The 14,671-nt window shown below is 37.5% G+C and overlaps 1 protein-coding gene across 2 annotated transcripts in view; it reads left to right on the top strand.

Moving 5' to 3' along the window:
- The window catches only part of Slain1 (SLAIN motif family member 1), a 42,503-nt gene that overhangs the window by 25,364 nt on the left and 2,468 nt on the right, over positions 1–14,671 (top strand). The window contains exons 3-7 of one of the 2 annotated variants that reach the window (XM_070002774.1): positions 28–177; positions 1,562–1,711; positions 3,712–4,053; positions 10,788–10,943; positions 13,835–14,120. In XM_070002774.1, the coding sequence (XP_069858875.1) occupies positions 28–177; positions 1,562–1,711; positions 3,712–4,053; positions 10,788–10,943; positions 13,835–14,120 (1,084 nt within the window). The remainder of the gene's footprint in view (positions 1–27; positions 178–1,561; positions 1,712–3,711; positions 4,054–10,787; positions 10,944–13,834; positions 14,121–14,671) is intronic. The other variant, XM_070002775.1, reaches the window with a different exon arrangement.

The following is a 14,671-nucleotide window of genomic DNA, read 5'->3' as shown; positions in this document are numbered from 1 at the left end:
TACTGCTGTTTTCTGCTTCTGTGACAGCTAGCCGATGGCGGAGTCTCTTCTCTTCAACTGCCTCCCTGGCTTTCCCTTATAGTCCTGTTGCAAGACTCAGCCCTTATAGCAATGGCATTAATACTCCCAGCTTCTCTAAAACCTCAAATAAAGCAATACTAACACCTGAAAAAACAGGTAATATTTCAATGTCTTGACCAGTTGCTTGCTTTGCAATTCAATCACTAAATACAACTCTGACTTCCATCCTTCACTAGAAAGCTTGAGGGTAATCTTATTATAATGGAGAGTTTTTTGCTGCACACTTAGTTTTGATACAAAAAGGATGTGTATTCTCCTACCACTGAATTGCTTGCTCTCTGATGTGTGTGGTAGTCTGTCTGTCTTCCCTTTTGCAAATGCACACCAACGTAGTTGCATGTTTTCAAATGCCTTAAGTGCTTGCATGACTAAATGTCAAATATAATTAGACAAGTTTTTTTTTAAATGTTCGAGATCATAAGCCTTTTTGTTTTTATGTAATTATTTTTTTTCTGGTAGATTTTTTTGAAAGTTAGAGCTCTGTAGGAAGAATAGATATAGTAGGTTTTTTATTTTTTATAAGCTGAGGGTCTCACCATCTCTTTATGTGTCTTAGCACTGGTATCATTCCATTCCTATAATTTTCTTCCACTTGAGTATTTTGTTATTTATTCTCTTATCTAAAGCCATTGCTGCTTTATATTCACTTTCATTGATTATGAGGGTTTTGTATGTATTTTTGTGTATTATATGCCTAGTATGTGATATTATCCATTTATGGCACTCCTATGTCTACTCATTAAAGAGTAGACCACATTAAATTTAAGGTTTAAAACATACAACCAAGGCTGGGAAGGTGGCTCAGTGGTAGAGTGCTTGCCTTGCAAGCATGAGGCCCTGGGTTTGATTCCTCAGCACCACATAAGCAGAAAAAGCCAGAAGTGGTGCTGAAGTTTAAGTGGTAGAGTACTAGCCTTGAGCTGAAGAGCTGAGGGACAGCACCCAGGCCCAGAGTTCAGGCCCCACGACTGACCAAAAAAACAAACATTTAACCAGAGAAAAATATGCCTCATTACTAAATAAAAATGTACACAAATGTACTTTCATGCCTTACCATTTATGTAGTTAGTGTTTTTTTCTTAGTGATATAAAACACCTAACTGGTCTGGGCATGTGGCTGAGTGGTAGAGTGCTTGTCCAACATGCTTGAGGTCCTAGCTTTAATCTCAACATCATAAGGAAAAAAAAGAAAATTCATGTAAATATCCTTTAAACATTAAAAAACTTAACTGTCTTAAACACAATTTAGGGAGAGGGTAAATTCTGAAAATTTAAGAAAACAGTAAATAAATTTTTTGTACATATGAATTATGAACATGTGAAGGTATGCTTATTGTCTGACTTTAAGTGATGGTATATGTTGATAATTATTTTCTGAAGTTCTGTAAATAAGTAAAAGGTATTGCCCCTTCTTTTTGAGCTGTAGAACATCTACCCATTCTTTAAACTAAATGAGCTGCATATTTCCGTTGTGTTTTAGGTTACACTTCCCGAGGCTCCCCTCTCAGTCCCCAGTCCTCCATTGACAGTGAGCTGAGTACTTCAGAACTGGAGGATGACTCTATCTCCATGGGATATAAATTACAGGACCTCACCGATGTTCAGATCATGGCTCGTCTGCAAGAAGAAAGTACGTTGTGTCCCCACACAATGGGCAAATACTTTGATTATTTCTCTTGTTTTACTTAGTAGAACTGGATGAAGATGAGTTATATGTCTGTCATGTTTTTAAGAACATAAGATATTAGGCGCACTCATAAGACATGGGTGTTCTTTGGATACCATGTGTACTCTGGAGTATTTACCCAGGAACAGCAGATATTTTTGTTGACATAAAATCCTGTACCTGGATGTTTTAACAGCTTTGTTTGTAATGGTCCTAAACTGAGATTAGTTTAGGTGTCCTTCAGAATGAGAATGGTTAAATAAATTGTGGTGACAGTGAGGTACTACCCAGCAATAAAAAGAAACAAACTATTGAGATAGTATCTTAGATGGAGCTCCAGTGAATCATACTGAGAGTGAAGTAAAGAAGATTCCAAGTGATTGAATGTTGTATAATTCTACTCATATAACACTTGGAAATGAGAGAACTTTGTAAGTGGAAGACAGTTTAGTGGTTGGGAATTAGGGGTGGCACCTGGGGTCTGAGAAAGGAGAGGGAAGTGGCAATACAAGCAACACAAGGGATTCTTTTTTTGTGGTGTAACTGATATTTTCACTGTTGAGGGATCTGCAAATCTGTTAGTCATGAAATTTTAGTGCATGAGTAAACTTGGAAAATCTGAATAGAAAAGCAGATTATGTTTAGTGCTAACACCCTGGATATTATACTAGTCAGTAATTTTGCAAATTATTGAGGGGGGGAAGGGATGAAGCGCATATTGATATTTTCTAGCACTGAATGTGAGTTGTTTTAAGGAAAACGCAATTAAAATGTATTGATCTACATGTGGTGGTGAATATTTGTATTCCTAGCATATAAGAGGCAAGGACAGGAGGATTGAAAGTTTGATGAGATGAGACTAGTCTAGACTACAGAGTAAGACAGTCTTTTAAAATCAAAATTAAAACAAGACCAAAAATGCATTAATGCACCTGCAGATAAATGGTTGTTGAAGAGTAGAAAATGGGAAATGGGCAGTCATTCACTGGTTCTGCGATATAGTTACAAGTAATCTAGGTTTGTACTACATATCAGACATTATGTTACAAGAAGATGTAGATCACAAAACTGAGCCAAGCTTATTTTAGGGTTTTCTTTTCAGGCAAACTTACATAGAAATAGTCAGTTGTCATTTAAGCATACCAGGTTCTCAATTTTTGAATTATCGAAGCTACTGTGATACATGGTAACACTTATACAGGATTTAATAAGGTATACTTTGAGGTAGAAGGTTATTATTTTTGCTTTACTATTATCAATAAATTTAAGTGCTTGTTCTAAAAATATATGGCTAAAAGGTTGGATGTCAGTTTTAGAATTAAGTAGGCTCAAATAGACTACTTCTAGAAGAAAAGTTGTATGGGCAATCACTCAAGTAATGAAAAATTTGCAGTTCTGACTATTTATGGAGGGTTGCCATCTAGGATGGCCTAAAATATTAAAGCATCAGAACATTTTGAAACATACTATTAACAAAAATAAGAATGAAAGAGTTATCTTGTTAGAAAGTATTTCTATTTCATATTTTAAACTTTCCTTCTGACTTTGAAAGTGTAGAGAGCAGGCTGTCTTCTTACTTGGGCAGAAATTTGATTCATTCTCCTAATTCAGAGAAAATGAGTAATGATGGGTACTTCTTCCTAATCTCTGTTTTTTTAAATATCTCCAGATTTGAAAAGGGTTGATTTTGGAATATTCATAGGTATTGTTTGACAGTGTTGTGGCAGGTACATTCATCTTCATTGGAATGTAGGAAGTGTTTTTACAACATTGAATTCTCTAGTATTAGTTATCTTTTCAGGCAATAAATATATTCATTTTGGAGGATGGGTTTAATAAACTAAAAACCAAGATCTAGGAGTCCTACTTGAAAAATTTATTGGCGTACATGTTTATCAGATACTTGATTAACTATAATTCAATATTAGCTAGATCAACTTACAACACTATTTGTTGTTCTGTAGGTCTCAGGCAAGATTATGCTTCTACTTCAGCATCTGTCTCGAGACATAGTTCCAGTGTATCACTGAGTTCAGGAAAGAAAGGCACGTGTAGTGATCAAGAGTACGATCGATACAGTCTGGAGGATGAGGAAGAATTTGATCATTTGCCACCACCCCAGCCTCGTCTTCCAAGGTGTTCACCTTTCCAAAGAGGAATTCCCCACTCACAGACTTTCTCCAGCATTCGGGATTGTAGGAGGAACCCTAGTACTCAGTATTTTCCTTCAAACAATTACCAGCAACAACAGTATTATTCACCTCAGCCCCAGACTCCAGATCAGCAACCAAATAGGACCAATGGAGGTAGGTTGTGTTTTACAATCAATTAAAAAAATTGCTGATTCTCAAATTTATTAAGCTCATCTTCAGGACCGTAGCAGTGTTTGGTCTTATAAATTTATATCTGAAATTAACCGTTTCAGTTACATATCCTGAAATTATTTATTTATTTATTTTTATTTTTTTGGTCTGTTGTGGGGCTTGAACTCTGGGCTTGGGTACTATCCCTGCCGCTCTTCAGCTCAAGGTGAGTGCTCTACTGCTTGAGCCACAGCACCACTTCTGGTTTTCTAGTGGTTAATTGGAGATAAGAGTCTCATGGACTTTCCTGCCTGGGCTGGCTTTGAATCGTGATCCTCAGATCTCAGCCTCCTGAGTAGCTAGGAGTACAGGCATGAGCCACTGGTGCCCAGAATTATTATAACTTCAAGAAGAATGCCAAGATGTAACTAGTTCAGAAGGAGTTATAGGTATGAAACATCTTTGGGTTGTTGCTAGTTTTACTGTAGTATGGGGAAGGGTAGTAACGGGTTGTAAGCCAAAGGTATGAGTTGTATCCATCTTTACCTTTCATAAAACCACCAACCTTTTACTGCCTTTTCCTGGCTCACAGTGATGATCGATATGACAATGATGCCTTAGAAAGGATGCTGCTGTCACACATCCAGATTTAGGGAGAGTTTGGGTTGTTTTTCTGACTTCCTAATACCTAGAATTCAGATCTCTGTGGCAGAGGTTTATGGAAACTGTTACTTGCTATGATAACAGGGAATTTATCTGTGCTAAAGGCACCCTAGTAGAGTGGATTATTTATCATTCTCTTTCTTTTTTTATATCTTTATCATTTATTTTTCTCCAAAATCTATATAGCGAACAATTGTATAATATTCTAAAGCTGTTACAGTTTTATACCCTCAAAGAAAAAATCCCATAAACTAGAAGAGCAGCAAACAGCTTAAAAGTTTTTGTATTTAATTATAGCCTTCAATTATTATACCATACTGTTTCTTGAAGTTAGGCCTAGAAGTGCTCAAATGATATTTAAAAATATAGCCAAATGAAATACAAATTTTAGTAGCGATTAACTTTTTACCATGTTTTTTAGCTTTTTTCTTCATCTGTACTTTTATTCTCATGAGCCGAAAGTTTATTTGAAAGTATTTATAATAGGAATAATTGCAAATTTACAAATTGCAAATTTGAAAGCCTGCCAGATAGGGATTCTGACCTTTAGCTTATTAATGACAGTGCTGCATTACTGGGCGCTATTACTACCATGCTAGAATCGAGAATTGGGCTCTGGAGTTGTTTTCAGTCACCTGCTTTAAAACACCACAGTCTCGCCATCCGGCAGGTGCTAGCTCTGCATCTTGATTAGTATTGTCAGTGGGATTACTTTCTTCTATGCTCTTGTTTGTGGCACCTTAGAAAATTGATACCTGCTTTCATTAAATACTGTTTTGAAAAGGATTAAATTTCCCTTAAACCTGTGCTGTGATACACTTCACATGGACATGGAGAACTACTGCCATGCAGGGTCTGTTTGTGGGATTTTATTTTTCTTAGATGATTTGCTTTTTCCTTACAAATACAAAGGCAGATTTTTGGTTTTGACTAGCATAATACAAATGGCTCTGAGGTGCAGTTGACCCTGATTTCTAGTCTTTCTTGCCACTTGACCCTCTCATGTTGTAGTTTTGCAAGTATCATTAGCTTTAAGATGTGAAGAAGATAATACCTATCTCTTAGAAAACTAACTTTACACCACTCATCTGCTGTGTATTCTCCCAGCCTAAGTATGTTATAAGGAATAAATTAAACAATGAATGTTTCATTGCATGGGTAAGTGTTCTGAATAAAATTTGTCTTCCACTCCATCCACCCTTTAATTTTTTTTAAACATGTGGCTCGTATATATGAGCCATCATTTGTTAGAATATTATTTGAGTATTATTTGAACAAAATTGAGAAATAAGAATGGTAACTTTGAAATGAATCTATCAAACATTTTCCAAATTGCCTCAGTGATATAAATAGGAGAAAATAATGAATAACTCTTCCATCTATCTAAAAATACTCAAAAGTAATACAGAAATACATATGTGTATCTACTTCTTCTGTAGCTCCTATACTTGTTAGCTTCAAAAGAAACAGCTCTTAACAAGTTCTTGGTGTACTTAGGGGAACCATACCATTAAAAATAGTTTGCCAAATAGTAAACAATTTGTCAGCTATTAGGAATAACTAAATCTTGCCGATTCTTGACCAACCTTCCTGCATCTTTTCAAACATAGCAGTGGTGTTATGTGGTCACTAGCAGTTAAAGTATCTTCTGCATGAATTTTGTTGTGACTGTGATTGGCAGAGCAAGTAATTTGATGGATAACTAAATCTCATTTTTGGTTTCTGAAGATTCCCCCATCTGCTCTATGGAGTGCTGAGATCTGCTGCCTTTTGTTCATGAGCACATTCAATTGAGTTCTGTACTTGGTGTGTACTTTGAGCTTTCTGTTGCATCTCAGTGCTTGAAGATGAAATTACTATCTTAGGAAAATAGAACTAGGACATTGCTTCTCATTCCTTGAACTTTAAAGTGTGTGTGATTATTACTGATTCCATATTGTTTGACAAAGAGTGAACATAAAATCCAGTTGGTCTGCCACAACTTGAATATCACAGCTTAGTTCCAAGAGGCATAGTGGCCTAAATATTTATATGTGGATGGCTTTAGTTTTAGGAGCAGATGTTAGGATTAAAGCTTTGTGAAGTTGCTTTGGTATTTAAATAAATACATTTTATTTTAAAAGACTGTTGCATTATAGATTACTAGAGATGAGAGATATAACCCACAGTAATGTGTAAACCTTGACTGTTTTGTGGTTTAGGGGCAAAAAAACTTAATAAAACATTTGAAAATTTTGTGTTTAAGTGAGAATGTTGTTAGTTTGCTTCATGTGACAGAAGTGTTCTGATCCTATAATGTTTTCTTTTTTGTTTGTTTTTTTTTTGTCAGTTGTGGGACTTCAGGGCCTGGGCATTGTCCCTGAGCTTCTTTGTGCTCAAAGCTAGTACTCTGCCACCTGAGCTACTTCTAGTTTTTGAGTGGTTAATTGGAAATAAGAGTCTCATAGGGACTTTCCTGCCTGGGCTGGCTTTGACCTGTGATCCTCAGATCTCAGCCTCCTGAGTAGCTAGGATTACAGGCGGGAGCCACAGGCACCAGTCTCCTATAAGTTTTTCTATAGAATCTTATAATAATTTATGGTTAACGGATCAAATGTCTGCACTTTTGATTTTGTTTAACTAAAGCAAATAAATATGGCAAAATTAAATCAACTGTTAGACCTAAGAAGAAAACATGCAGGTATTAATGGCACTCTTTCCAATATTTTTTTATTTTATTTTTTATTGTTATTTATTTATTTATTTTTGGGTCCGGTCGTGGGGTCTGAACTCTGGGCTGGGGCCCTGTCGCTCAGCTCTTCAGCTCAAGGCTAGAGCTCTACCACTTGAGCCACAGCACCACTTCCGGCTTTTTTTTCCTGCTTATGTGGTGCTGAGGAATCGAATCCAGGGCCTCATGCGTGCAAGGCAAGTGCTCTACCACTGAGCCAACTTCCCAGCCCTCTTTCCAATATTTTTATGTATTTATAATCTTTTATAGTAGTTGGAAAACAATTAAAAATATAGAAATTCAATATTCTAATTAATGGAATATAATTATTTCCTCCCAGATACTAGTTCTTTTGCCTCTCAGTTACCTTAAAAAGTATATAGTGAAAGTAATGTAGTCTGATACTGACTGAGATTCTTCATCACATAAGTTTTTGTGATGTCAGAAGATTCTGGGGTAGGTAACCTTTTTTCTACCAAGGGTCATTTGTATATTTATAACAGTTGAGGACTATAAAAAATACCAATACAGGCAGAAGGCCATAGACAACCAAGAAGAATTTGTATCTCTTCTGTCATATATGAAGTGATTTCTCAGGCCTTATTTGGCCTGTAGGCTCTAAGATGTATGTTCCTTTCTCTCTTAATTCCTCACTTTTGCTACATATTCTGTCTATACATAATGTGTATTATTTATTCAATGTATTGCTTGCTGCATGGGACTAAAGACTTTAAGAGGAACTTGGGGATAAATATTGTTAAAGGTAGACCTCAAGTACAGCCCAGGATGGAGCTCAGTGGTAGAGTGTTTGTTAGCATATGTGAGGCCCTGGATTCTAGCTTCAGCCTTGTGAGGGAGGAGGGGGAAGGAAGTATGGTAGTTTCTTCCTTCCCCCCTGAGGCTTTGTTTTCTATAACTTTTTGCCTACTGTGATCAGAATTAAATGCAAAAAGTCTCAGAAATGATCCATGAGTTTTAAAGAACTTTGAGTATGGTAAACTTTTATAAGTTAATTCTTACCATCATAACAATTAAACTGTCATAGGTGTGCACATGTATGAAGAAAAATAAGTTTATGTTTCGTTATTACCCATGCTTTGTGGAATCTATGGGGAACTTGGAAGGGATCCCTGAGAATCAGGGAAAATTGCTGTAATGATGAAAAATAACCAAGAAATACAAAAAGCAGAGGTAGCATTTGATTCTCTGCTGCCTCTTGGTGGTAGAAGATATGCTTAGCAACGAGAAAGAAATCTGGGCATTCTCTGGGTCTTTTTGTTTACCTTCACATTTTTGCTAGCATCAATTAATTGTGCCAGGGGCTTTCATTTTGCCATGCCTGTATGTCATATAGTATACCTTGATCAGACTCCCAACCTCTGTCACTCCCATCCTCTCTTCCTAAACCAATCTCTGCAGTCTTCATTATCCCCTGAACATAAAATATTTTGACTTAGCCGGGCGCTGGTGGCTCACGCCTGTAATCCTACGGGCGCTGGTGGCTCACACCTGTAATCCTAGCTACTCAGGAGGCTGAGATCTGAGGATCGCGGTTCAAAGCCAGCCCGGGCAGGAGAGACCGTGAGACTCCTATCTCCAATAAACCACCAGAAAACCGGAAGTGGCGCTGTAGCTCAAGTGGTAGAGCGCTCACCTTGAGCTGAAGAGCTGAGGGACAGCGCCCAGGCCCAGAGTTCAAGCCCCACGACCGACAAAAAAAAAAAAAAAAAAAAAAAAAAAATATATATATATATATATATATATATATATATATATATATATATATATATTGACTTAGAAAGGCTCTGGTCACTCACACCTGTAATCCTTGCTATTCAGCAGGCTGAGATCTAAGGATCACGGTTTGAAGCCAGCTTGGGCAGAAAAGTCCCCTGTGAGACTCTTATCTCTACCAGAAAACCCAAAGTGGAGCTGTGGCTCAAAGTGGTAGAGTTCAGGGACAGTGCCCAGGCCCTGAGTTAAAGCCCTACAACTGACAAATATTTTTTGGCCATATTGACTCTCTTACATGTGTCTCCCTCCTGCTAGTACCCACATCCACAACAAGGCCTGTTTTATATTCCTCTCACTCATTTATTTCAGTATAGGTCACTTGTCCAAAGGGGTTTCACGTTGGTGTTTCATGCATCATACATATACAGTATCTTAATCAGATTGACTACTATGCTTACTCTCACTTTCCCCATCCCCACTGCTGCTTGTTTCTTTCTTTCTTTCTTTTTTTCTTTTTGTTTTTGTTTTTGGTCTGTGGGCTTGACTCTGGGCCTGGACACTGTCTCTAAGCTTTTTTGCTCAAGGCTAGTGTTCTACCACTTTGAGCTACAGCACCACTTCCTGCTGCCTGTTTTGCAGCAGTTTTCAATGAGTTTTATTTTGCAAACAGTTGTTGGCATACTGATGAAAGTTAAAACTTTCCAGAAGTTGATGTCATCATGTTGATGTGATGAGTGGATAAATTAAGCCATCTCAAATTGGAATTTTGTTCATGTGTTTCGTTTTGGTGTGTTAGCAAAATATTCAGTAAGTGTTAGTTTTGACTCCTTTATAATAATTATTATTATTTTGTGTGTGTGTGTGTGTGTGTGTGTGTGTGTGTGTGTGTGTGTGTGTGTGTGTGTGTGTGTGTGCTGGTACTTGGTCTTGAACACAGGGTCTGGGCACTGTCTTTTTGCATTTTACACTCAGGGCTGGTGTCACCACAGATCGACTTCTGGTGTTTGGTGGCTAACTGGAAATGAGTCTCATAGATTTTTATGCCTGGGTTGACTTTAAACTTGGATCTTTAGATCTCAGCCTCCTGAGAAGCTGATTACAGGTTTGACCATTGGCACTCACCATTAGACTCTCCTAGTTTAGATTTAAAAAAAAATTAAATAAGTATTTCTAGTATTTTAAAGAACATTCTCTAGCTTTATGTGATAGTTTCATCCAGTTACTGAGTAGGAACAGCCAGCTAATTGATCTCTTTATAAGACACTTATTTTCTTTTAACAACAGTCTATCTGGAATTCTGGTTGCAACTCTGCTTACAATACAACAGATTTCTGATATCCCATCCATAATGCACATACTTTTAGTTATAGAGCAAACTAGAGTTTTTATTTATTTTCTTTTTTAAAAATATATACCTATTGTTATTATTAAGGTGTTATATGGAAGGGTTACCATTTCATAAGGCAGGTAATGAGTAGGTTTCTTTTGGGGACTATGTTACTGCTTCCTTTACTTTCCCCTCCTGTCCCGGCCACACAGGTGCATAGTTTATTTTTCTTTGGAAAAACAAGTGTTTCAGTTGTCAAGAAATTTAGGACTTTTAACCTAGTAAAAATTGTTTCTCCTTCAGATAAGCTCCGAAGAAGCATGCCTAATCTAGCCCGGATGCCAAGTACAGCTACAGTCAGTAGCGGCATTAGTTCTCCAGTTACCGTGAGGAGCAGTCAGAGTTTTGACTCCAGCCTGCATGGGGCTGGGAATGGACTTTCAAGAATACAGTCTTGCAGTAAGTATAGCAGCTTCTAATATTCTAATAACTTTTCGTCATAACCCCATTTCTTCTTCTCCCTTCTCTTCCTCCTCCTCCTCCTCCTTTTCTACAAACTAAAGGAAACTTCTCCTTGTCTTATAACTTATCTTTAGTACTTTGTCACTGCATTGAAGTAACGCCAATGTTGCCAACTAATAATAAAATAAAAGTAAATTAGAGACCTTTGTATTCAAGGTCAGCAGATATAACAAATACTCATTTATGTATCCATTTATTAAATAAAAATAACACTCTCCTCTTTCTAGCTGTTAATCCTCACACTTTTAGTCAGAGAATTATTGTTTCTTTTTTAAACCATTCTGTGGCGCTTTTCTCTCCAAATAAAATTACATTTCAGTTATTGTTGTTTGTTGGTCCTGGGGTTTGAACTCAAGGACTGGGTGTTGTCCCTGAGCTTTTTTACTCAAAGTTAGCCCTCTACTACTTGAACCACAGCACCACTTGCAGCTTTTTTGGTAGTTTTTTAGAGATAAGAGTCTCATAGATTTTTCTGCCGGGGCTGTCTTCAAACTGTGATTCTCAGATCACAGCCTCCTGAGTAGCTAGGATTATAGGTGTGAGCATTGGTACATGTTTTTTTTTTTTTTAACCATTTTTTCACCAAATGATTTTAGCGTAACTGAGTTATTGTCACTGGGTATGATGATACACATCTGTAATTCCAGCACGTGGGAAGGTGAAGCAGAAGGACTGTGAGTTTGATGCCAGCACAAATTAGACTCTATCGTCTATTATCTATGTACCTATCTAATTCATTCACTCATTCCATTTGTCTGTTGGATTTTCAAATAATGCTTTAGCAAAGAATATTTTTTAGAACAGCTTTAGATTTACAGAAAGTTAGTAAAAGTACTATAAAGAATTCCTATATACCCTTGTGCCCAGTCTTCCTTTGGAAGAGGATTTTCTATCAATACAACTCATTTGTTACAGTATACATTATTCTTACCTAGAGTACATTCTTATCATTTAGATGCCTTTAGATTTGACTGGGTCCTTTGTCTGTTATGAAGTAGTTTTTATCTAATCTATTTTAATGTACCACACAATCAAGTTGTTTCCTTGGACCTGCAGTGGAGGCAGCATTAATCCTATTGCTGTTTGTTTCAGTTTGCATGGGGATGTGGTGGCTCTAGATTTATTCTCCCTGTTCCTACACATGTTCTCCATATGGATTGCTCTGGTTAAATTTTACACTGATGCATCAGGAAGACACAGGTCACAGACCAGCCTTGGGAGGCCCAAGGTGTGTGCAGAGAGACTGGCTGAGAATTAGCAAACAGATATCTGGTCTGTAGCCCCTATCCCTCAAACTCAGTTTTAGTTTCCAAGTGGTGATAGTCTTCCATTTCTTCATGTCTTAGTTCCTAACAACCAAGTGACAGCAATACTCTATAAGGGACTGTGCTAACTGGTTTATATGAATATCTTATTTTGTTCTATTGTATGTGTGATGTAGTTTCTTTTGTCATTCCTGTTTTCTGGATGAGGAAATAGTTTTAGATAGGAGAAGTCATAATTTCCAGGGCATGAGGCGAAGATTCAACAGATTCAAACACAGGTCTGGTTATACCTGGTTAGGTTTTTGACCGCTGTGACATTTCTGATGTCACGTGCTTTTCTCAGCTTAGCTTTACTTACCTCTTTATTTCTTCATTGGTGACCCTCTCACATTCTCCTAAAAATCCATAATGAATATTATTTAAGGAATATGTTTGTCATAAACTTCTTTTTCCTTTCCATAATTAAAACTACTAATTATCCTATTATTTTGTTTTTACAAACCATTCCCTGAGCAACTCTCAAAAAATCTGAATGGCTTCCAAGTAAGCAAGGAAGAGTTTGTGAGAACCAAGAAATTATTTCATGTACTAAAGGAGAGAAGGCTGTGCTTAGAACTAGCTTCTAAATAGAGATGATCTTTGAGCAGTACAGATTTGAACTGCATAAGCCCACGTATGGACAATTTTTTTTTGTCTTTTCCTTTTGGAGATTGGCTACAATCTTGACAAACCTTGTGGATGAATGAAACTTTGTGACTTAAAAAATAATGGAAAAATTAAGAAAAAGGTTAGATGTGCCATTAGTGAATAAAATAGAGGTAGAACATAGGCTTCTTTTTATCATTTGCTACCAAATAGTATGCATACAACCATGATAAAAGGTTAAAATTCATTGAAGTTTATGCACACACTTACAGATCATACATGTCCCTATTTGCAGGCAAGGTAAATGTAAATAAATGCAAAGATGAGGAACTAAATCATAACTGCCTAAAATTAACTGAAGAAATACTGGGCTACTGTGATAATTTTGTAGCCACATCCTGTTCCTCTTGGTGAGCTCAAGTCTTGCAAGAACCTGCTGAAAATGCCCGATGGCACTGATCATCTCTGTCTGAGCATTTCTTCTCTCCAGGAAATTGTCTATCACAGTAAAAAGTTATCCCTTGCAATATTCAAGAATTTTCTTGGAACTTAAGACTCAATGAAGACTTCAATGAAAGTACAGTGAAACTTTCATTGTATGAATACAAACAATGTATTTATATTACTGGCAAAGATCTGGGTCAACAGGAAATGACTAATGAGATTTGGGGGAGTTTTGAGTTATACTTGGATTTTTTACTACACAGCTTTGTTTCTCCTGACTCCCAGGTGGCTCAGCGTTGCTATCAGTTAGGCACTCCTCAGTGCTGCAAATGGACAGAACTGGAGACTCTTGTCAATGAATTTTCTCCTACTGAATAGTATCTAGAGCCTGCCTTTTATATAGAGTCCTCTGAATGTCATGCACATTTTCCTGAGTTGGATGGTAACTCACATAAGCATCATTTTCTCTTCTAGTTCCATCACCAGGACAGATTCAACACAGGGTCCCTAGCGTGGGGCATTTCCCGGTGTCTGTCCGGCAACCCCTTAAAGCCACAGCTTATGTTAGTCCCACAGTTCAAGGCAGCAGTAATCTCCCTGTTTCCAATGGCGGCGTACAGTTATATTCCAACACTGGAATCCCCACCCCAAACAAAGCTGCAGCTTCCGGGATCATGGGCCGCAGTGCACTTCCCAGACCTTCACTGGCAATAAATGGGAGTAACCTGCCTCGGAGCAAAATTGCACAACCTGTCAGAAGGTAAGGGGCCTTCCTTTGTTTACATGCCTTCCTCTGCAATTTGACAGTTCAGAACTACTCCAGGAACCAGCCTCACATACCTTTGTCTCAGTTTAACCGTAGTTAAACTTAGGTCACATAGGTCACTGTCCTTTATGGCTTGACTTGTGTACCTTTCTTAGTAAAGTGATGGGTTAAGTCCTTTGTGCTTAAGTCTCCTTCTTTCTTACCTCATCCTTTCCCCTTACTACCTTATCACTTCACTCTTGGCATGCTCTTCTGTTTGCTTTTGCTTGAGTTTACGGAGCCTTTGTAGTTCCTCTCTTCTGTCCCTGAAGTTATTTGTGTAGCTTATTCCTGCCCTCTGTCAAGTTTTTGCTCACAGTAACTTCCTTGACTAAAATTGCAATCTGGGAAGGTAGAGGGGTAGTTGATTCTTGGGTTCATTGCTCTGTATCCCTGTAGCCAAGAGCTATGTGTCCTGTACTGGGTAGGATATCAAACGAATGTGGAAGATGTGCACCTTCCTCCCCCAGTTTTGAAAAACCATGGTGGTGATACTCACCAATGCC

This window comes from Dipodomys merriami, unplaced genomic scaffold, assembly GCF_024711535.1.
Source record: "Dipodomys merriami isolate MVZ:Mamm:240054 unplaced genomic scaffold, mDipMer1.0.p SCAF_6, whole genome shotgun sequence".
NCBI lineage: Eukaryota > Metazoa > Chordata > Mammalia > Rodentia > Heteromyidae > Dipodomys > Dipodomys merriami.
This window is presented reverse-complemented; position numbering and strand designations above follow the sequence as displayed.